Source organism: Perognathus longimembris, chromosome 1 (genome assembly GCF_023159225.1).
Source record: "Perognathus longimembris pacificus isolate PPM17 chromosome 1, ASM2315922v1, whole genome shotgun sequence".
In the NCBI taxonomy this organism is placed as follows: Eukaryota; Metazoa; Chordata; class Mammalia; order Rodentia; family Heteromyidae; genus Perognathus; species Perognathus longimembris.
Genome location: NC_063161.1, coordinates 137,985,833 through 138,006,272, shown reverse-complemented (window position 1 = coordinate 138,006,272; position 20,440 = coordinate 137,985,833). Strand labels below are relative to the sequence as shown.

Sequence of the window (20,440 nt, the reverse complement as noted above, 5' to 3'; positions counted from 1 at the left end):
GTGTCATTGAATACTTAGCCTTCCCTTTGTGGAAATGTTTGTATGGAGAAGTCTGCCGAATGGGACCTTACTTGGATACATTTTAGAAGTCAGGATGATATGTGGTCAAAAGAACTGTCGAGTTTTAAACTGTATCTCCAACAAAATGGGCCAGAAGAAGAGAAGAGAGGGATAGCAGGATGCAAGCTGCACATCTGAGGTGGTGTACACTAGAAGGGTCTTGGCCCTCAAGTTACTTATAGAACATTTAGAAGACTCCCATCCACTGTGAAACCATCACTGTGGTGTGGTCTCAGGGGAAGGGTGACTGAGATGATGGGTGGTGGAGACATCATGGGGTGTCCAGGGAGACAGAGTATGGGGACCAGTAGCAATATTTCAGCCTCTGTCATGGGGGGAGAGGGGGCTGCAAACCAGGCTGTGGCTGATAGACCTGACAGTTAGTTTTGTAATGCAGGAGAAGCAGCTAGCTGGTGTAACCAAGGTTCTGCTTTTCTTACCTTTTACAGTGTGTCTCGCCTGTTCTCAGATGCGCGGAAGCTTCTTTTATACAGCCAGAAAGACACCAGCATGAAGGACATACACAGAGTTCTGAGAGCCTTACAGCAGATCAAGAATTCGGGCCCAGGTAAGCAGATGCCTTCTGAGCATGCGTTTGGAAGTAGACATCGGCCGGTGTCTGTGGCCTGAGGCTTGTTCTTTTTACTTCTTCCCTCAGCTCTTCCTCCTGGGCTGTCTTTCCTCATAGTGGCTGGGCACTGGGCCTCTGTGCAGTGAAGCCTCTCTGAAAGAAGCATTTAGAAACAAAATCAAGGAAGCTGGTTGCCACACACATTAAGTATGCTGACTTTCTTGAGGGACACAGAAGAAAAAATATCACCAGATAGGAATGGCATAGGTTTGGTGGTAGGGACAGGTAGGAGTGCAGGTCGCCACTGATGGCATTTTCAAATATAGTTGTCATGAATAGACATTTGTAGATAAGGGATCCTGATGTACCTAGAGAAGAGCAAGTGAAGTTGTAACGTGCAAGGAGGCAAGTGAAAAGTAAGCTTTTGTTTCTAAAAGGAAAATAGAATGTATCCTCCCCTAGTCATTTTTAGTGTGATGGACATCTTTTACAAGGGAAATCATCATCATCATCTTTGATCTAGTAAGTGCCCAGACAGAGTATGACATGTCACTGAGGAAGTGGCTAATGAAGGGCAGCATGCCAAGAGAGCCACTGGCTATGCATGTTCCAGTGCAAGTTTCCCAGCAATGGCCTTTCACAGCTGCAGAGGCTGATGGGAGTGGTCCATTGGATGTGGGCAAAACTTGTGTGCACAGTCTAGAGGATTGAAAAACCACCAGGATGCCTACTGAAAAATGGATCTGCTTTGTGATCACCCCGTGCTGGTGGTCCTAAACAATGGCATGATGAGTTAACTCCCCTCTGTCACCAGCTAAGTACTACTACTGCTCCAGAGAAGTACTTTTACTCTGGTTGGCATTTGAGGAGAGAATAGAGTAGGCTGACTTTTCTAGAAGGTCTCCTAGCTTGTGATTCATTTGGCAAAAGAAGAAATGGTACAAAGTGCTGGACTTTAAGCCAGACTTGGATGAGAGCTCTTTCTTGCATAGACAAAACTGTGCTTTGTTTGGGCAGGAAAAGAGGCAATGGGCATTGTGGGGCCTGCCTGATGATAAAGGGTTGCAAGTGTAGAGTGTTTGCTTAGCAAGCACAATTCCTGAGTTCAATCAATCCCTTGTACTACCAAAAAAAAAAAAAAAAAAGTAATACCCACCACAGTTTCTGTCACATAGTTGATGCTCACTAAACAGGAGCCAGTATTATCTTTCTCCTTCTATGATGGTGATGCAGTTTTGATCATCTGGTCTTATTCCCCTGTCACTCTAGTTGTGGGCCTGATGAAATAAACTGGCCGATGGGAATGAATTGTCTAATACAGTTTCAGTTCTAGTAGAGGTTGCTTTAGAGCCTCTTCTCTGTGCAACTGGAGACCTGAGTTAATGTGGAGAAGAAAAATCATTTCCCTTCTTCAACACTGAAGCGGGTTTTGTTCTGTTTTACCAGGCTGGAGTTCAAGTCTAGGATTTTACACATGCTAGACAAGGGCTCACCACTGAGCTGTATAACCAGTTTCAACTGGTTTCTTAAAATTCCTAATCTCTTCTTTTGTTTATTTTGCAACACAAAGCCAGGCCTTAGTTGTAGAGGGAAATGAACAGAAATTCTGCTTCCTTAGAAGAAGCCAGTAATCTTGTGCTGATTTTGAACAGAGCTCCGTAAATTTTAGAGCGACTCCAAGGCTGGGAATGTAAGCCTGGATATGTATTTACTTGATCTGAGTCCTCGTTCCTAGCATTATGGGCTTAGCCTTCTGGTGCTGTCTCGGGGCTAGAAGGATCCTTGGAGATGCCCTGGTCCAGAGCTCCAGCCTTGTTCACCTTCTCTATCATATGCATACATTTGCTTCTCATGCGGTAGCTCCATTTAGGTGTTGACAGCTTTGCATTATCAGAAAATATTTGCTATTGCTTTCTACCTTCTTAGTAATAGGTCTAATTCCATTTCTTTGGAAAGTTTGAAGATAGATCTTGTGAATGTTTGATCTTTTTTGGAGTGTTTGGGTTTTCTAGGCTAAATGTCCGTTTCTCTAATGGAAGGCATTCTCTCCTAATTTGTCCCTCTCCTCTTGTTGGGTCTCAGTGTGCTTATGTCATTCTTGAAGTTTACCAGAAGTTACAAAAGCATTCTAAATGTGGAGGAAGAAAGGGACTTTTGCCTCTTTTGCTCTGAGCACTGTATTTCTGTTCATGCAATCTGAGATTTCATTAGGCTTTTTGGCATTTGCGTTACACTATTGACTCATAGTCCCTGTACAGTCAACCAAAGTTGTGGGTTCTTTTAAATACTCAGAATTACATGTGACTTGTTCTCTCTTTCTTAATTGGGCCATTGCGCCATTGACTTTTTCAACTAAAAAGAAAAAAAAAGAAGTCTACTTTTCCAGTTTACCTCCTTAGATTTCTAGTGCCATTTTATCTTAAATTTTACCCCCTGTGATACCTGTAGCTTACTGTTTCCTGTCATCTAGAAACTCTGAGCAGAAGGCTTGAGGCTTGGATCAGTTTCTTGCAGATGTCAATGTGTTTGGCATTGACCTTCAGGATCCTAGATCCTAATTATTGTGCTTGGTGCTGGTGACACTGGGTCCTGCTTTTGTGATCCAATTGGAGGTCATGTTCTTTCTTCAGCCTGCCTCTGCTAAGTGCATGGGGACCAAGCAAATCACCACAGGTGATCACCTGTGGTGATTTGTGAATGTGGGAATCTCTTCTCTTATATTCTCTTCTAGTGTCATGGTTTCCCAGGCTAGGATTTCATTTCATTTCTACTTATTGAAAGAGATGTTAGTGGCTATTTTGTTATTTACAGAAAAGTGGGTTCGCTGATCCAGTTATTCAACCTTGTATGAGACACAAGCTATGCAAAGCAGTATGGAACCTCTCTGTTCCACAGCATCATCTGATCCTGAAGATGGAGGTGACTTTCCCGAATGGAGTGTAGCCAGCCCCCAATGCCCCACACAATTCTCTTTCTCCCACACCATCTTGTATGTGGGTTAATGGTCTTCCAGCTGGGAATGCCTCCAGTTTTAAGAATGAAATTGCAGACAAATCTTATTATCCTTGAAATCATCCTAATGGAGATGCCGAAGAAGGAAGCCTTGTGGAGTATTTTGCCAAGTATTTTCATCCTTGGGACTTTTTGATCATTAGATTGTTCTGTCTAACCCACACAGGTAGAGATTGGCGAAAATAATGTGTGAGAGTCAGTGTGAGGAGCATTCTTTCTTAAATTCCTATCATATTTCCAATTCAAAGATGGTTCACAAAGAGGACATAGTCCCATAAACTTCAGCAAAAAGTTCCCTGTCTAGATTATGACCCTATGTGACGTAGACTGGCAAAGATATGTGCTTCTTTGAGTTAAGTTTTGTGTGATGGCTGAGATGATTTTAGACAGCACACAAAGAAAAGCTTTTCATTTTAACTCCTATTGAATTTAAATTTCATGAGTATTATTGCTTAAGAGGGTATTAGATAGGCAAGACCCATTATAGTTTATTTAAGGAAAGCGTAATTTTATGTGGGTGTGGTAAAACCTGTGGAAGTAGTTTATAAGTGATTAAAGATTAGAAAATGCCTGTTTAAAAGAAAGAGTTTATTGTTTTGGCAACACACTCAGACTTTAGTCCTTATGAAGTATGAACTGGGGGCAAATTTTGCTTCCTTCTGTTCCGCTGTTTACTTAAAATAGGGAGATTAGCTGCTCTATAGGTCATCATGGAGCATGCGCTCCATGTGAGACAACTTTCTTTGTGTTTGATAGTGAGCTTGCAGCACTTCATTGACGTACAGCATAGTAACTCTGCCTTCCTGGATGTTTCTGGCTGTCAAGACTTAGCCAGTTTATTTACCCACTCTGGGCTTTAAGTTTTATTGCCTCAAAATTGAGATTTGGCAAAACGAGTAAAAATGCTTCATTCTGGAAGTTGGATGGGGGGTCCCCTAGGACAGACTGTTGGTAGGGCTTGTCCACGAGACTGGACCCTCTTCAGTGCTGGGCTGGCCTTGTCCATGGTTCTTTGCCAAGAAGTAGCCGAGTAGCAGATAAGTCAGTGCATCTGATTTTTCACCTCAACCAGGTGAGAGAAAATCAAACAACTGCCTTTCTTTTTCCTAAAGTGTGATAAAGATCAAGTGACAGTGGCTTTGGGAACGTGTAAAAAACTAGCACAGGTAAGTTAATTCCCTTAGACAAACCCAGTTCAACAGTGTTTACAATGAGTACTAATGACACAAAATATTCAAATAGTCTCAGCTTTCTTTTTGCTACCAAGTTTACCACTTAGAATTTTCCTTGAAGAGCTGCTTGGACCCAGAGGACACAATGCATTTGCTGGAAAGCTCAACCAAAGTTCATTTTCATGGCCCCTTGCAAGGCTCCCTGAGGAGTCCTAGCAATGCATTTATGTAGTGATGTGTTCTTGTCTGCAAAAGTAGAAAGAAAAAAGATTATTATACAGGTTTTAAAGATAGTTTCCCGCAGGTGTTAATTCTAGGTTTTACAAACCTGCGTCTGCTCCTGCCAGGGCCCTGGGTAAGAGAACAACTGTCTCCTTCCTCTTCCTCCTCTCTGATACTGTCTCTAGTGTCCCTCACCAGGCCCTGCCTCCCTGGGTCTCAGATTCAGTGAATCTGGCCTTTGTGAGGGAGGATGGAGGTGCAGAATTGACCAGCATGTCAACCAAGCTAACACCTCTCTAATGGGGGCCCAGAATCAGGACCAGGCTGGAGAAAAAGGTATACTTTGTTCATGGTCTCTTTACTACTTATTTCCTTTTCAGCTGCTTCAAATGTTAAGTGATACCACATTGTCAGGTTATCCTGCTTCCTGCTGAGTGTTTGTGCTGAGCTGTACACCTTGTACCAATAGCTGCTTCTCTCCCCAATCCTGTCCTCTTGACCTCTGTCTCCTCAGCTGCTGGCAGCATCATGGACATGGGCCTTTTTAGTGATTACCTCTGCATCGTGCTCAGAGCTCCTACTTGGCTGGAATGGCATGAAATGGATGTGATGGGCCAGAGGCTTCTTGCTTTCTAATGTACACCTGCTCTCTGATTAACTCTTCAAACCCTTACCTCCCCCTACCTTCCTACTTTCCACAGTCAGTTGGGCTCTTGTCCATCACAGGCCTCATGATGGCTTATATAGTCTCACCACTCCTCCTGATGAACAGTCCCTAGGCTCGTGTGGGTCCTGTTGATGTTCACCACGTTTCACACCTGTGGCCCAACCCAGGTGATGTTGACATGGATCTGGGTTTTGTGGTGTGGCAGTCTGCCAGGTAGCCAATCTCTCCTATGCATTGTCATGGCCAAGATCTTAGCTCTTGGCTCTCCAGGTGTTTGGCCCTGTCCCAAGTTATAGCCAACTAACAAGTTTAAACTACAAAAGCTTAGTGAGGGCTTTGAAGGTAATTTTCCAGCCCTGTGGGTTTGGGCCAGACCGGGAAGGTGGGCCAATGGAGGCATAGTTCCTAAGCTGGGCCTAGGGATGGTGCGTTCTTGGGTGTGCATGTGTTGTCCACCATCAATGTGTGTGGCATGGGTTTTTGCTGTAGCTGAATATACTTTTCAGCAACACTCCCCCTCCCAGTGAGTACTAAGATGATAATGGACCTTCTACTGCCCCTGATTCAGGGGCTTCTCTGTGACAGAGAGTTCTTGTCTGGAGAGAATCGGGAAAAACTTAGGGCTGGGGATTCCCCATTGGAGGACATATCCCCACATTATTAGATCCAAAGATTTGAAAGGTGTGGACCTAGAGGAGAGATGGAGGCCCATAATGTCTGTGTCCTATAGTCTTCACTCCAGGTCTTTGGCTTCTGTGTCTCTGCAGCTGGATGTTGAGTAGGGAAAATGGAATGGCTGCCATTTGGTTTGGCTGGTTTGGTTGCCATTTCTATTGTGACTCGGACTAAAACTTTTGTGAAATTTGTCAGGCTGCGCTGAAATTTGCTTAGGGAAAAGCATCATATTTTTTCTGGCTGTGAGATTTACTAATAATATTGAGAATTCAAAGCCGAGACAACTTTTATCCTTCTTAATCTTTGAAAATCAAATAGATGAGCTCTTGTGGGGAGTGAGGGGGGAAGATTGTGGTGACATGGAACTTGTGGTGACATGGAAAGGTGGTTGGTTGTGATGGGGATTTGAGAAGAGGGGTGTGTAATTAATATTTTTGTAAATGCCTCCTGGGCAGGGCAATTTGTGTTAAGAGAACATGGCATTCACATTGCCTGGATTCAAATCCTGGCTGCATCCATGGCTAATTCCTTAACATCTCTGCATTTCAGTTTCCTCTAAATGCGAAAGAATCTTCGTTAGGAATGATATAATGGGGAAAAAAAAGAACCAATGAGAATAAAGCATTTGGAACAGTGTAGCCCATTGTTAAGTACCAGGCTTTGACTTTAGTTTACTGGCATTCTTTCACAACCATCATGGAATGTAGAGGCTACATTTTTTCATTTCCACTTCTGAAGTGTGGAGAGGCTAAAAGGCAGAGCTGACAAGGGGCAGCAGGATGACTAGAACTTGAGCCCCTTATACTTTGCTATCATTACATTCTAGAGAGAGCTTTGAACTTTGCTGTGAACTTCACTAAGATCACAGGACTCTGGGTATAGATAGACAGACTGGGATGAGAAAGGACAAGAGAGCTTCAGAGATAAATGCTAGGTTTTTCTTCACTCTGACACTTCCTACACTTCTTGGCTCCATGGGTCGTGGGCATTGGAGCATATGTCCAAGGCTTGCCTATCAAGAACATCCCATGACTTGTGGCTACTTCTCCTTTCTTACTTGAGGTCTCTCATCCTATTTGGGCAGTTGTGCTCCGGTTGAAGGTACAGCTTCAAACATTATTTCCTTCCCTTGTAGCTCTCCGAGCCCTGCACCCCAATGTGTCGTCTCACTGGGAGATCTGGTGACATTTATGTCAACATTATGTCATCAAAATGGAAGTCCCTTGAAATCTTGGCTAATTGCAATTCATGTTCCATATACACTTGTTGAAACTTTTCATCTTAGGGCCTTAGGGTTTCATAATTTGACACTTTCCTATCTCCATGAGAGTTTCCCCAGACCTGTCAAAGTCAGGCTGTGTCCCAGGGACTAAGGTATTGATTTCCACTCAGGACAGCAAAGGGCCTAGCTCCAGCTGGGATAGAGTCTAGGGATTCAATACTCCACTGTAGTGTTGAAACATTGCTTGAGCTAAATTAAATCAAAGGTCAGCTTTGCCCAGACAAAAATAGAAGAAAACACACAATTGCCTTCAATTACAGAATGCCACATACTCCACAAATAGCAGGCTGCTTTACATTTTTGTTGGAATTGTTAACATCCAAAACAGTGTTGCGTGTCTCCTGCTTTTCCAGTATAAGCGTTATTCACTCTGTGGGTGGCAAAGAGCAACTTGGAAATGTAGTTGCTTTCTTACCAGAAGTGACCCATTTCGCCCTTCCATCGCTGTGACAGTGAGGCACAAAGTCAAGAGACCATTTTACATGTTTACTAGATGATTGAATCCAATGCCTTGACACAACACTAGCAGATTGGTATTGTTATCCCCTTTTTATTGATAAGAACATTGAGGCTCAAAAGGGTTGTATCTATTTCTCAAGCTTGAGGGTAAAGTTGTAAATTGAATCTAAGTCTTCTGTTTCCGAGCTCAGAATCTTTCCATGGGGCCATCTATGACCTTGAGCCAGATGATGACAATGATGATGATGACGACGACGACAGTGATGATGTTGTCCTTTTTCATAAGCTTATTTTATTTTAGACATTCTAAAAAACAGAACAGAATATGTCTGAGGCTCTTGCAAATATGAAACAATTTTTCACTCCTGACAAATTAATACTGTGTCCTTAATCATTTTTGTACATTTTAGATGTTAGAAAAAAATTAAACCGTTTTTATACATTAGAGAGAAACGATTCTTCCAAAGTCAGTTCTGGAAAGAATTTCATCTCAGTCCCCACCCTGTAAGTCCATCTTCTGTTCTTCTTGTTCCCTGGATTTTCCAGGGCTGTGCAGGCTGGTTCTAGTCCTGTGTCTTCCAGTGATTGGAAGGTCTGGTTTCATTAGTCAGCCAGAGACCAGCTCACCAGTGAGAGCTAGGTGCACTGAAATCTTCTTTATTATCAAACTGAATTACAGAGAGGTTACAGTTTCATACATTAGGCATTGGATACATTTCTTGTACTGTTTTTCCTCTCTACAACTCTCAGATCTTTCCCCCTCTGCCCCTTGTGCTTGATTCAGCTTTTCCTGTTTCTGTACCCCCTTTCCTTTATACTTTTGATGTCTTTCCTTCTCTTTCCTCTTGTCTTCATGGGCATCTCCCCCATTCTTCTATTTCTCTTTCCTTCTCTTCCCTCTTGTTGTCTTCATGGTCATCTCCACCATTCTTCTATTTCTTTAGTCTTCACAAAGGCTCTCTACAGAGGTTCCCTTGTCAGCTATTTTGCTTGCTTTTTCTGCTCATGCCTGCTTGTTCCTCCCTCTTTCTCTTTATGTTCAGAACTGATGTGAGTCCCTGTTACTTCCTCGGTGTGACCTCCCATTTCCTTCTGGGCTTTTCAGATCAAATGACTGTACTTGCCTCCCCTAGACTACTATGACCAGGTCATTCTGACATTTGGGGTTCACAGAATCATCTGGCTCCTCATTACCATCAGGTTCTTATCAGATGATATCAGTCCTCTATGGGCTTCCAGCAATTTCTCTCACTTTCCTCTGGTTAGTAAAAATAGGGGTATTGTCTTAGACCACTCAGTTCGCCATCACAAAATGCCTGTGACTTCAGAAATTTTGTAAATAGAAAATGATTTCTTTGGAGGCTGGGAAGTCCAAGATGGAGGTGCTGCAGACTCAGTGAGTGAGGAAGGGCTGTTTTACGCTTCCATGTTGGTATCCCCTTGCAGCATTCCCCATACAAGAGAAATGCTGTGTCCTCACATGGCTGAAGGAATTGAGGGGAACAACCCCTTCCCTCAAGCTCTTTCACAAGGATTGTAATCCCACCTCCTTATACTATCACACTGGAGATTAACTTTCCACATAAAAAATTTCATATCTTCAATTCACATCAGGCCCATTATATTACCTTTTTGAATCTGAGGAAAGATGAGGGATGTCTCTTTCTAGCCCTGGCTTCAGTATTAACTGATTTTGGAGGGACAGATAGAGTAGAGGCTCTCCCTCTCCTCCCCCGACTTATAACCATCTCCCCTGAGGCAGCAGGGCAGGGGTTCAGTCTTCATGTAGCCCCTGTCCCATTGATTGCAGGCTCCTTCCTTTTGGGAGCACCAGGAAAAGCACAACTCATTTCCTTGGAACCATTGTGCTAGTTATTGGGTGTACAGCAGCCATTTACAGGTTTGTTGAGCTCATGCACAGTCACATGTGTCCTATTTCTTTCCCAAAGTCATACTCCTTCCTGTTAGTCCAGAGAGAATGATTTTGGCTTTCCCTGAAAGAATTCTGAGTGCATAACCATGAACAATCTGGTTTCTCTTTGGAACTTGTTACAGGATTGATAGAATAACTTTATCAACATCTATTTTGAACACATTTAATTTTCAGCTTAGATCTTCTCTTGCATGATGTGTGAGTTGGTGTTCAGAGTACTTAGCACACTCAGTGTCATTAGTGCTACTTAATTCATGCTCAGACAGTAGACCATTTACCAAAGGGAGAAGCTCAGAGAGACTAACAATTTTCCAAAGTCCTTAGAACCAGACAATTCTGGAATTGAGATCTGATGAGGTTATCCATAGTCTAAAGTCCGGGCTTTAGACTTTAGGCTGTGTCTTGTTACTCCTCAGCAAGTCTTCACTGTGAGAAAGGAACTTCGAGAGAGACCCCATACACAGTAGGGAGTGCCTGAGATTGTGTACACCCTGTAATCCCAGCCTGCCCTCAATTTGCCCTAAGAGTAACTCAGGAGCAGCTGGTCAGCTCTGTGCCCTTCTCTGAGCAGGGAACAACAAGGTCTTCCCAGAGAGGGCTCCACTACATCATTCCCTGAAGAAAGTAGAGCCCTGCCTGCAGGAAGACAAACACAAACCACAAATAGATGCCCTAAAAGATGCCAAGTGTGTTTGTTACCAGTCCTTGTAGAGAGAGAGAGAGAGAAAAAAAAAAGAGTTTCAAGGTCTTATTTAGAAAGCCAACCAAGGTTTGGCATTGCCATTCACATCCCAACTCAGGCTGGTTGTGTTGTTGCTTATTTCACAGGGCGAGGGCTGCAGGACCCCCACCCTACTCCTGCGGGATGGGGTCTGCAAGGGGAGGATCTAGGCTTTGGATCTTAACAGCGGCGGCTTTCTCTACTTCCCTTTTTTTCCCTTTCGCCTCCTCCACCCACTTCTCAAGCTGCTGATTGCTGTGGTTCCTTTTCAAGTAGGGCTCTGGCTGGCGGGGAGTTGGCGTTCCTGAAATCGGAGCTGGGGCGAGGAGGGCGCTGACCGAGAGTAACCCCAGCGGGCTAGAGCCTTCGGCATCCCTCCCTCTTCCCGCTCCTCCTCCTCTTCCACTTCCCTCCTGCCTCATCCTCTGCCCCAAAGTGGAGCCTGCTCCTAGGGGTGCTGGAATGAAGGAAGGGAACATGGAATGGTGAGGAGAGGTTTCCCAAGGGCAGGTTTCCCTCCCCCACCCCACCCTTCAGCCTGCCTGGCCTTAGTGTGGGCCAAGAGGCCTGGCTCAGATGAATGGCAAGAAACTGAGGCTTCTGTCTTACCCTTCCCTGGCCACAAACACATCTCATTTGTTGTGTTCTTTTGAGTCGCCAAGGCCTTTCTGGCTTTGTTTTTCCTTTCCCTTTTCTTTGCCCTGTTTCACTGTACCAGCAGCAAAGCTCCTGGGACTTGGTAGAAGTTGGTAGGCGGCTGTTTGCTCTTCCATGCAAAGCCTAGGAGGTTGTGCTCAGCAGATCAGCTACTTTGGTTCATATCGAAAAGACTGAGCTGGAAGGGAGCGTGCTTGGCCTTTTGCTGGATAGCTGCTTTCAGTTTTCCATTTTTTAGCATATAAGCTGACCTGCTGATGTCCCTGTGTTGTGATAGTGGGCACACTGTCCCCATTCTGCCCTTAATCCTTGGTTGCTACCTGTTTCAACCTGTGAATAGTATTAGTTCCACTGTCCAGCAGAGGACACTGAAACCTGGAGAGACTAAGAACAGGTGACAGGTGAGCTAAGTGAACACCCAGTTAAGAAGAGGCACTTCTGGTGCTGTATGTCCAGGGCTGATTCTGTGAGACTCTCTACTCCTCTAAATATGGTAGATAGCAATACCTCAGATCTACCTTTTCCAGATGATAAGATCCTGGTTCATGCCAACTCATTTGGCCAAAATTGAATGTATGAGTGGTTGCCCTTCCCAATACGTGTACCCTGTCTTGACTGGAGTGATTGGTTTTTTTACTGGTTGTCTTCTACCTGTGTCCATCCTTGTAGCTACCATCAGATGTGATCATTCCTTTTGTAAAATGCTACATTTACATATTCTTCTAATGAAGTTTGCAATAGACACATCAGTGGGCTTCAGCCTTCATCTTATAGATTGTAATAAGATGAAAAAGAATCTTGCCAATTCTATCTAGTTCAGGAACTCAGACAGGCAAGTACATGCTGGACATATACATATGCACACACATATAGAACCATGTTAGAGATTGTGGATTCAGCACCACAGCATGTTGGGCAAAGTCACTTCTCTGTTCTTATCTATTCTGAACACACTTTAGGGCTTAATCGGCAGTGAAGCTAAGGAGATGATGATGAAGGTATTAGCTATTCTTTAGAGAGTGCCTTTCTCAGTGCCAGCAGTTTTCTTGGCCTGCACATACATTTCTTATTTAACTCCATGCTCATCTTTGTTTCATTGTTTAATTAACTCAGCCTCCCTCTGTTATATCTCTGCCATGCTCTGGGCTGCCATTCACCTGACTCCTCTCTTAACTTGGACTGATGTGACTCAGTAGGCTTAGAGAAACTCCAGTACCATCTTGACCTAGTTTGTTTCCTATTCATATTCTGCTCTATCTTTTCCCAAACCACTACCAGGTTGAATGTACCTCTTCTTAGCCGGCAGTTTCCCAGATCACATCCCTTCATTAATTTATTCACTTGTTTGTGTTCCTTTATCTTCTCAACATTTATTGAGTGCTTCTCTGTGCCTGAAGGATTTACAAAGCCTGGCCCTCAAGGCATTTCTATTCCTCTAGGAGAAAGATGTATACACAGACATGCAAGCTTGCTCTATGTGGTTCTTAGGATGTTGTTGAGGCACAGAACAGAGTAACTCAACCTAACTTGAAGGTGAAGGCCAGTTTCTTAGAGAAGGTGACTCACAGTCCACGTCAGAAAATAAGGCCTGTTTCAGACATACGGCTTTCCCTATATTCTGCATTTTTTTTCCTACCCATTCTCCAGGGAGCAGTGTAATGGAGAAGAGACCAATAGGAAATAAAGTCACTCTCCTTTGTCCTTGCTCCATACCCTCTCCTTCCTTATCCTTTCCTATTTCCCAAATCCTAGGTTTTGAGAAATCTCCTCTCTCCCTATCAGCTTGTTCATTTTTTTTCATTCATTCATCATTCATTTACTCAGATATAGGTTGAGAACCTACTGCATACCTAGTGCTGAAGGTAGGAATACCTCAGCAACCTCCATCATGAGAGGGTCTTACCTTGTCCTCACGTGCCACAGCTTGTAGAGATTTGGGGCTCTTGGTTCTTTTGCAGAACTTGGCTCCAGTTGAGTTCTCCTCCCCTCCCCCCCCCCCCCCCCCCCCGCCCCATGGAACGCCTGCAGATAAACAGCATTTAAACTTCGTCTTGGATAAATGATTCCATTAACCATCTTCCTCTGGCTTTCTTATCTCTCCCGCTTTCTCTAAAAGATGTGCCTCATTCTCTCCTTTATCAGCCCAGAAAGTCCCTTAAAGGGAAGGTCTTTATCTACTATGTATACTTCATGGCTATCCAGTGATAAACAAGTGAAAAATCTTTTCAATATCAACAAAAATATTACCATCTAGTAAGTACCTATCATGAGCCAGTTGCTTATTGTTTGTGCTTTACATAGGAATCTCCTCAGTCCTCTGAGAGGTGGATAGTGCTGTCTTCTTTCATGGGTAAGAAAACTTGGCAGGGTGACTTTCTCATAATCACACAGCAATTCACAGTACTGTGTAGCATGAATGTAGTTTTTCTGATCATCAGCCCTGATCTGTCTTTTATATCATTGTTTTCTAAATGTGGCTAGAATCATCTGGATTATTTTTTTTCTTCTAATTCTGATATCTGCTTTGGAAATTGAGTCAGGGTTGAGAAACCTACAAAAGCACCAGGTTGCTTTCCAGCTGTTGGTGATCATGTGAGTGTCTTGAGCCAACTTGTGTGGCCATCCACGTGACCAGACTGCACATTCTTTGTAGCTAGGGATCTTGGGCCCTTCCTGCTGCTTCTCCACCCAGCCAGCCTACGACACCACGCACGTGCACTGCCAAGGGTTGTTGACTATTGAATCAGCCTCTTCGTTCTTGTGTCTCATCCAGGGAATAGGCGGTTGGCGTTTGATCACATCCAGCTGTTTTCATCCTCAGTGTCTGTTGACATAACAGAAGAGTCTTATAAACACGCTGAGCACATTTGTTGGTCTCCAGAGTGTTGCTGGATGACCCAGGTCCATTGAAAGTACCGCCTGGGTCAGCCTTCAGCACTTCTGCTGCTATGGGAGGGAAACTGGGGGCTATTCTGAAGTTCCTCGGTGGGACTGCTGTGGCTTAAGAGGAATGTGTGGCCCAACTGGTCAATGAGGGGGTTGCCTCATATGTTTATTCTGTTCTGTCAAATGTTCACAAAGGTCTTTTATGGTCCCTAGTTTTTTTGTGGGGTTTTTTGTCAGTCCTGGGCCTTGGACTTAGGGCCTGAGCACTGTCCATGGCTTCTTCTTGCTCAAGGCTAGCACTCGGCCACTTGAGCCACAGCGCCACTTCTAGCCATTTTCTGTATATGTGGTGCTGGGGAATCGAACCTAGGGCCTCATGTATATGAGGCAAGCACTCTTGCCACTAGGCCATATCCCCAGCCCCTGGTCCCTAGTTTTATAAGCACAGCCAGGTGAAGCGATCTATTAAATGCTGGATAGAAACAGAACTCAGGGTTTCTGGGTCCTAATGTGGTACTTTTTCTGTTGCTATCTGATAGTGCCTATCTTTTTCACACTAGGCCTCAAGCTGCCTGCTTATCTACCTATCTTCCTTTCTGTTTACCTGTACTATAGGGATTCTGGGATATGCTGTATAGCAAGTCCCTGGGAAAATAGTTCTAGTGTCTAGGGGTCCTGTTTGCTCCTGGAATGTGACATTCAAGGGGTCCTTTGGATAAGCTTTGTTGAAGGGAAATCTAGGCATTTTTCAGATACTTCTGGCATTTTCTCAGCCTTAATTCCCTCTCCTTGTATTTATTACTTGGTTGTGGTTCACTGAGCAGGCCAGATCCTGATCTAGATCATGGAGACACCAAGGGAAACACATATTCTGTGTCCTTTTAGCCAGAGTGGAAGCAGTATCTAAGTTAAACAATATTCTTGAAAATATGGCTCCCAGACCCCCTGAATTGGAAGTACCAGGGATACTTGATTAAAATGTAAACGTGTGGGCTACCTCCTCTAGTGTCAGTATTTTACAGTGTGTAGCGCTTGGACCCAGCCTGCATTCTTAGCATGCTCCCTGAGTTTGTCTTCAAGACTCTGAGGCTTGACAGCTGCAGAGACAAGGCATCAGTGTGACATCATGTGTGTTGGGAGCTCTGGGAAGTTTGGCAGCTTGTGGGAGCACCGATTCCAAGGAGAGGCACTCAGAGGCCTAGGAACTATGTCTGAGTGTCATGAAGCATCCCCAGGAGCTGACTGCATGGGTGCTGCAGAGACGCATTTCTCTAGAGATGTGAATTTTGCCCAATGGACTCTTTCTAGAACTCTATGTAAACACATTGGAGCTCTTTAGAGGCAGAACCTGCCTGGGTCATGCAGCTCTGATGAGAATCTTGTTTGGCTAGAGAGTCCCTCCTGCTACTTAATCCCTGTGCATGAGTGACCCTCTTAGCTCCCAAGATTAACTCCTGTCCTTATCGAGCCCACACACTGTAGAGATTTCGGATTTGATCTCCGTATTTCTTTGGGTATATGAGTTGGGCTTGTAAAGTTTGCCCCCTAGAGGTCAATTCGTGTTTGGGCCTGTGGACCACAATTCTGCAATGGATGCCTCCCCGAAGGCCACATGATCTTGCGGAACTGGCTTTATCTTTAGTCCAAGAAAGAATTTATGTTATTAGAAGGACAGGATGCAGGGAGAAGATGACAGGGTACAGGAATGCATTAAGGCAAGGAAATAGGTAGCATTTCCAAGTCTGATGGCTATTTCAATGTATCTGCTCAGAAATCTCTTGGAGAAATTTAAGCCCACAGGGGTGGCCTGAAGTATTCAAGGGGCATCACCAGGCACAGCATTCGACTCTAGACATAGCATCCAGAACTCAAATTCTGTGTGTTGACCAGTGCTTTTTTTCTGTCTCAAGCCACTGACTTTTTGTAAATGTACCTGGAATGCTTATTGTCCAATAGAAATCTGTATGGAAACTTCAGCAGTCAAATCATTTCCTAGGGGTAGATTTTTTAAATAAAAACATATAGTAACCTATTTTTCCAGGTCGTGGAAGAGCTTCATCTCAGCTAACTTTATTGTGAACTACATGAGACGATATCTGTAAAAGCACTCTGAAAGACAGAAGGTGCGATACCTGTGTTTCTTAAAGTGTGGATTGCAGGCTGACAGCATCCACATCCCCTGGGGACTTGTGAGATACACAGATTCTACAAGCCCAGCTCAGGTCCATCAGCACAGGCACTCTGGGCTTTCACTGGCCCATGAGTCTGGTTTCTTTTAGATGGTGAAGTTTGAGAACCGTTTTTCCACTCATGCAGGTGATCCGCCCCTGTGGCTTGTGGGAATAAAGGCTTTCCACTGATCTGATTTTTAGCGATATTATATCCAAGGGTTTGTATCACAAAACTCAGGTGGGGTGGGTGAGATCATTGGCAAGGTCGTGTATGTGACCACACTGTAATGCGGTGTGATTGTGGGAGTTCATGCTGAGTGTGGCTCAACCCGTTATCACAAAGCAATCTTCCCACCGCTCTCCTAATAAAACAGAGTGGCCTGACTCCTTTTTCTGCCTGTGTAATCCAGAAGCCTCTGGTCATCAATGGCTTTCAATCTAGGCAATCAATATCATGATATATTTTCTCACCTGCCTCATGGCCTCATGATGCTTGTTTTTTTTTTTTTAATTTCAACTTTTGGAGTTATTTATTAAAGGAAAACAAAACATCATCTTTTCAATAGGCTTGAAGCTTCAGGATTTCCTGGCAGATAATGAAACCTTCTCTGGATTCCTGTATCACAATCTCTCTCTCCCAAGGCCGACTGTGGACAGATTGCTGCAGGCAAATGTCAGTCTGCACAAGGTAAGCTGCCACCTGCAGCATCCTCTGTGGGGCTGAATTAACTTTTTTTTTTAATCACGGTGGTGAGGAAAGTGGTTAGTTTGAATTCAGCTTCACCTAATTTTACTTCCCTCTTCAGGCCAGAGAGGGGACTGGCATTGAGGGTCAGTTGGTTGTAAAAAAAAACCCAAAAACCAACAACTTGTTTTTTTTACCTGTTCATATGTGATGACTTTATCATAAAAGGGCTACGTTTTTAAGTTTAGGTGAATCAACTGGAAAGAAAAATCACAATTCTGAGATAAGAGCTGGGATGATGATTATTGATCTAGAACAATACTGTCTATAAACTATAAGGCAAGAGCCTGGTGCTCGAGGCTCACACCTGTAATCCTAGCTACTAGGAGGCTAAGGGCTGAGGACCAGGATTTGAAACTAGCCCAAGTAGACAAATCTGAGACTCTTACCTTCAAACAATCCTCAAAAAGCCAGAAGTAGAGGTGTGGCTCATATGATAGAATACCAGCCTTGGATAAAAAAGCCAGTTGAGAGCTGAAGATCCTGAGTTTAAGCCCCTTGACACACACACTCTCTCTCTCTCTTCCTCTCTCTCTCTCTCTCACACACACACATACATGCGCAAGCATGTACATGTATACACATATGCATGCATACATACACATGCATGCACACACACAATCTAAGACAAGAGCTTGTGAAAACGTTAGATCTTCCTTTTACAGATAGAAAAGATCCAAAGATACACATACAAGGAACAATTTTGTTAGGTTTATAAAAATCAGTAAGTAATATTAGTAATTGTATAGATTTTTAACCTTAGATTCATGGAGAACTTTCTCTGGCATGAGCAATTCCCATACTGCTTCTGGGGGGGATTGTGTGGTTATTGCTTTTTCAAAGATGCTCTTGATTTTATTCTCTTGCAGAAAGGGGGAACTTCCCTCTCATCCCATCTCGTACAATAAGCAGAACTAGTGGAAATGTTCATGCTTGAAAATAAGGTCTTTGCTTCACATGATTGAGATTTTTTAAAATTAGAAAAGTGTGCTTATTGCTTGTCCTTATGAAACTAGGAAAATATGCCTGTATTTACTCATTGTGTGCTTGGGAGGTGGGCCAGAGGCAGCAGGCTTTTGCAAATAGTTGCATTTAGCACAGTTTCCATCGCCCCCTGCCAGTTTCATATCTGTCACATCCCATCAATTGAAAACAAGGGACATGGGAGGCATGGATGTGGTTCTGGTATGGTAATTAGAGTTTGAGTTGTCTGTGCTCTTGAGCACATGCCCTAAGGGGAGACTGACAGCTTGGTGTCAAGGATTAAAGGCAAAAGTAAAACTGAAGTGTACTTGAATACCTGGCATTAAGTGAAAACCTAATGGAAACCACTGCAGGACCAGTGCTCTGCAGTGCTTAGAAAGCTGCATGGGCTTGAGAGACTTTTGGCCCATCACTCACATCCAGTTGTTCTACAAACCAGGCAGGCTGTACTCACTTAAAGTAACAGAAGAGTTAGTAATGACTTAATATAGAGTCTGCATTATTCACTCATTCAACCAATATCACTGTGCACTGTAAACAAAGACCCCTCTCTTCCCAAAGCCTGCTGTCTACTGGACAGTGAGGACCATATGCGAAGAATTGTAGTTTATTTGGGTCAACAAAGGCTAATTGAATTGAAAACATACTGCCGAGAGTTTTTTTTTTTTGTGTGTGTGTGGATTAATAATAAGTAACTAAGAAGGACCTAGAACTGGCCCATCAATGAGATGATAAGAGGCCTGGATTTCTACCACTCTGTTTTGGGGCAAGTAAAATGAAACATTCCAACTTCTGACATTACTTGAGCATAGTTCTATGGATCAGCTAAATAGCTATTACAGATAAACAGTAATAATTGTTTTTGTGTGTGTGGTTCAGTCCAACTCCAATTTAAGATATCATAAATTCCAAAATAATGAAGATGTTTTTTCCTCTAACAAAAGTGGTTCCAAGAGTTCAGGCTCTGGATTACTATTTGTTGAATCATGAGTCCCAGGATGGAGAAAAAATATTGGACTGAGGATGAAACTCTGTAGGTGGGCCACACATTTAGGAGATACTGAGTCAAATCCAACATGCAGGTTTGAAATGTTCTGGGAGATTCTGGGTTGACTCATTTCCACATTCATTGAAGAGACCTGGCACATTGGACTACCACAGTGGTGACCTTTTTTTTTTTTTTAAAGACCTTCAAAGCTCTATGCTCCTTGAAATGCCTTAAAGACCCAGATCCTCATCTTTGTAACCTGTGTTGCTTGTCTCTCTTTGCATGGAATATCTGCAGGTATTTTTGCAAGGTTACCAGTTGCATTTGACCAGTCTGTGCAATGGATCAAAATTAGGAGATATCATTCAAATTGGTGAGCTGGAAGTTTCTGAGCTTTGTGGACAACCCAGGGAGAAACTGCATGCGGCAGAGCAGGTGCTTCGTTCCAACATGGACATTCTGAAACCTATGGTGGTGAGTTGACTTGCTCTGTGAAGAAGCTTGAAGGACTAAGGACTTGGGAATGTAAAATATTTTTTTCCTGAACAATGCAAGTTTGTCTTTGTAGAAACATATTGCTGACTGGGAGTCAGTGTTATAGTTTAGCTCAGTGGTATACTAAGTGTTCTCTCAAACTTTTAGTCCATTTCCCAAGGGGTGAATGAGAAAGAACATGCTTGGTTTGGCTGTGTTCAAGTTCAAGGTCACTTGTGCCTATTTCAGTCAGTGATGGCTTGCTTCTTCTTCTTCTTTTTTTATTTTCATGTATTTGACTAAGACTTTATTTGAAGGAAGAATTTTTGTTTTTAAGTCTTTCAACTGTTGATGGGAAGATGGTTACTTTTGTGTGTTTGCATCAGAAAGGAGAAATTATGGGTGATCATAGTAAAACCCTGGAAATGGATGGGGTTGTAGGAATAGTTAATCAATGACAAAAATTAGATTCAAAGTAAAAGCAAACAAACAGCATTTTGATTCAACCAAGAATCTATCATTCACTTTTTTTTTTGTTTTTGTTTTTGTTTTTGGCCAGTCCTGGGCCTTGGACTCAGGGCCTGAGCACTGTCCCTGGCTTCTTCCCGCTCAAGGCTAGCACTCTGCCACTTGAGCCACAGCGCCGCTTCTGGCCGTTTTCTGTATATGTGGTGCTGGGGAATCGAACCTAGGGCCTCGTGTATCCGAGGCAGGCATTCTTGCCACTAGGCTATATCCCCAGCCCTATCATTCACTTTTAA

The 20,440-nt window shown here is 43.5% G+C and overlaps 1 protein-coding gene across 2 annotated transcripts in view; it reads left to right on the top strand.

Annotated features, from left to right (window-relative positions):
- Abca1 (ATP binding cassette subfamily A member 1) overlaps positions 1 to 20,440 on the top strand; it is a 123,837-nt gene that overhangs the window by 38,014 nt on the left and 65,383 nt on the right. For both annotated transcript variants that reach the window (XM_048338411.1, XM_048338421.1), the window contains exons 5-7: positions 510 to 628; positions 17,055 to 17,176; positions 19,503 to 19,679. In XM_048338411.1, coding sequence (XP_048194368.1) covers positions 510 to 628; positions 17,055 to 17,176; positions 19,503 to 19,679 — 418 coding nt within the window. The remainder of the gene's footprint in view (positions 1 to 509; positions 629 to 17,054; positions 17,177 to 19,502; positions 19,680 to 20,440) is intronic.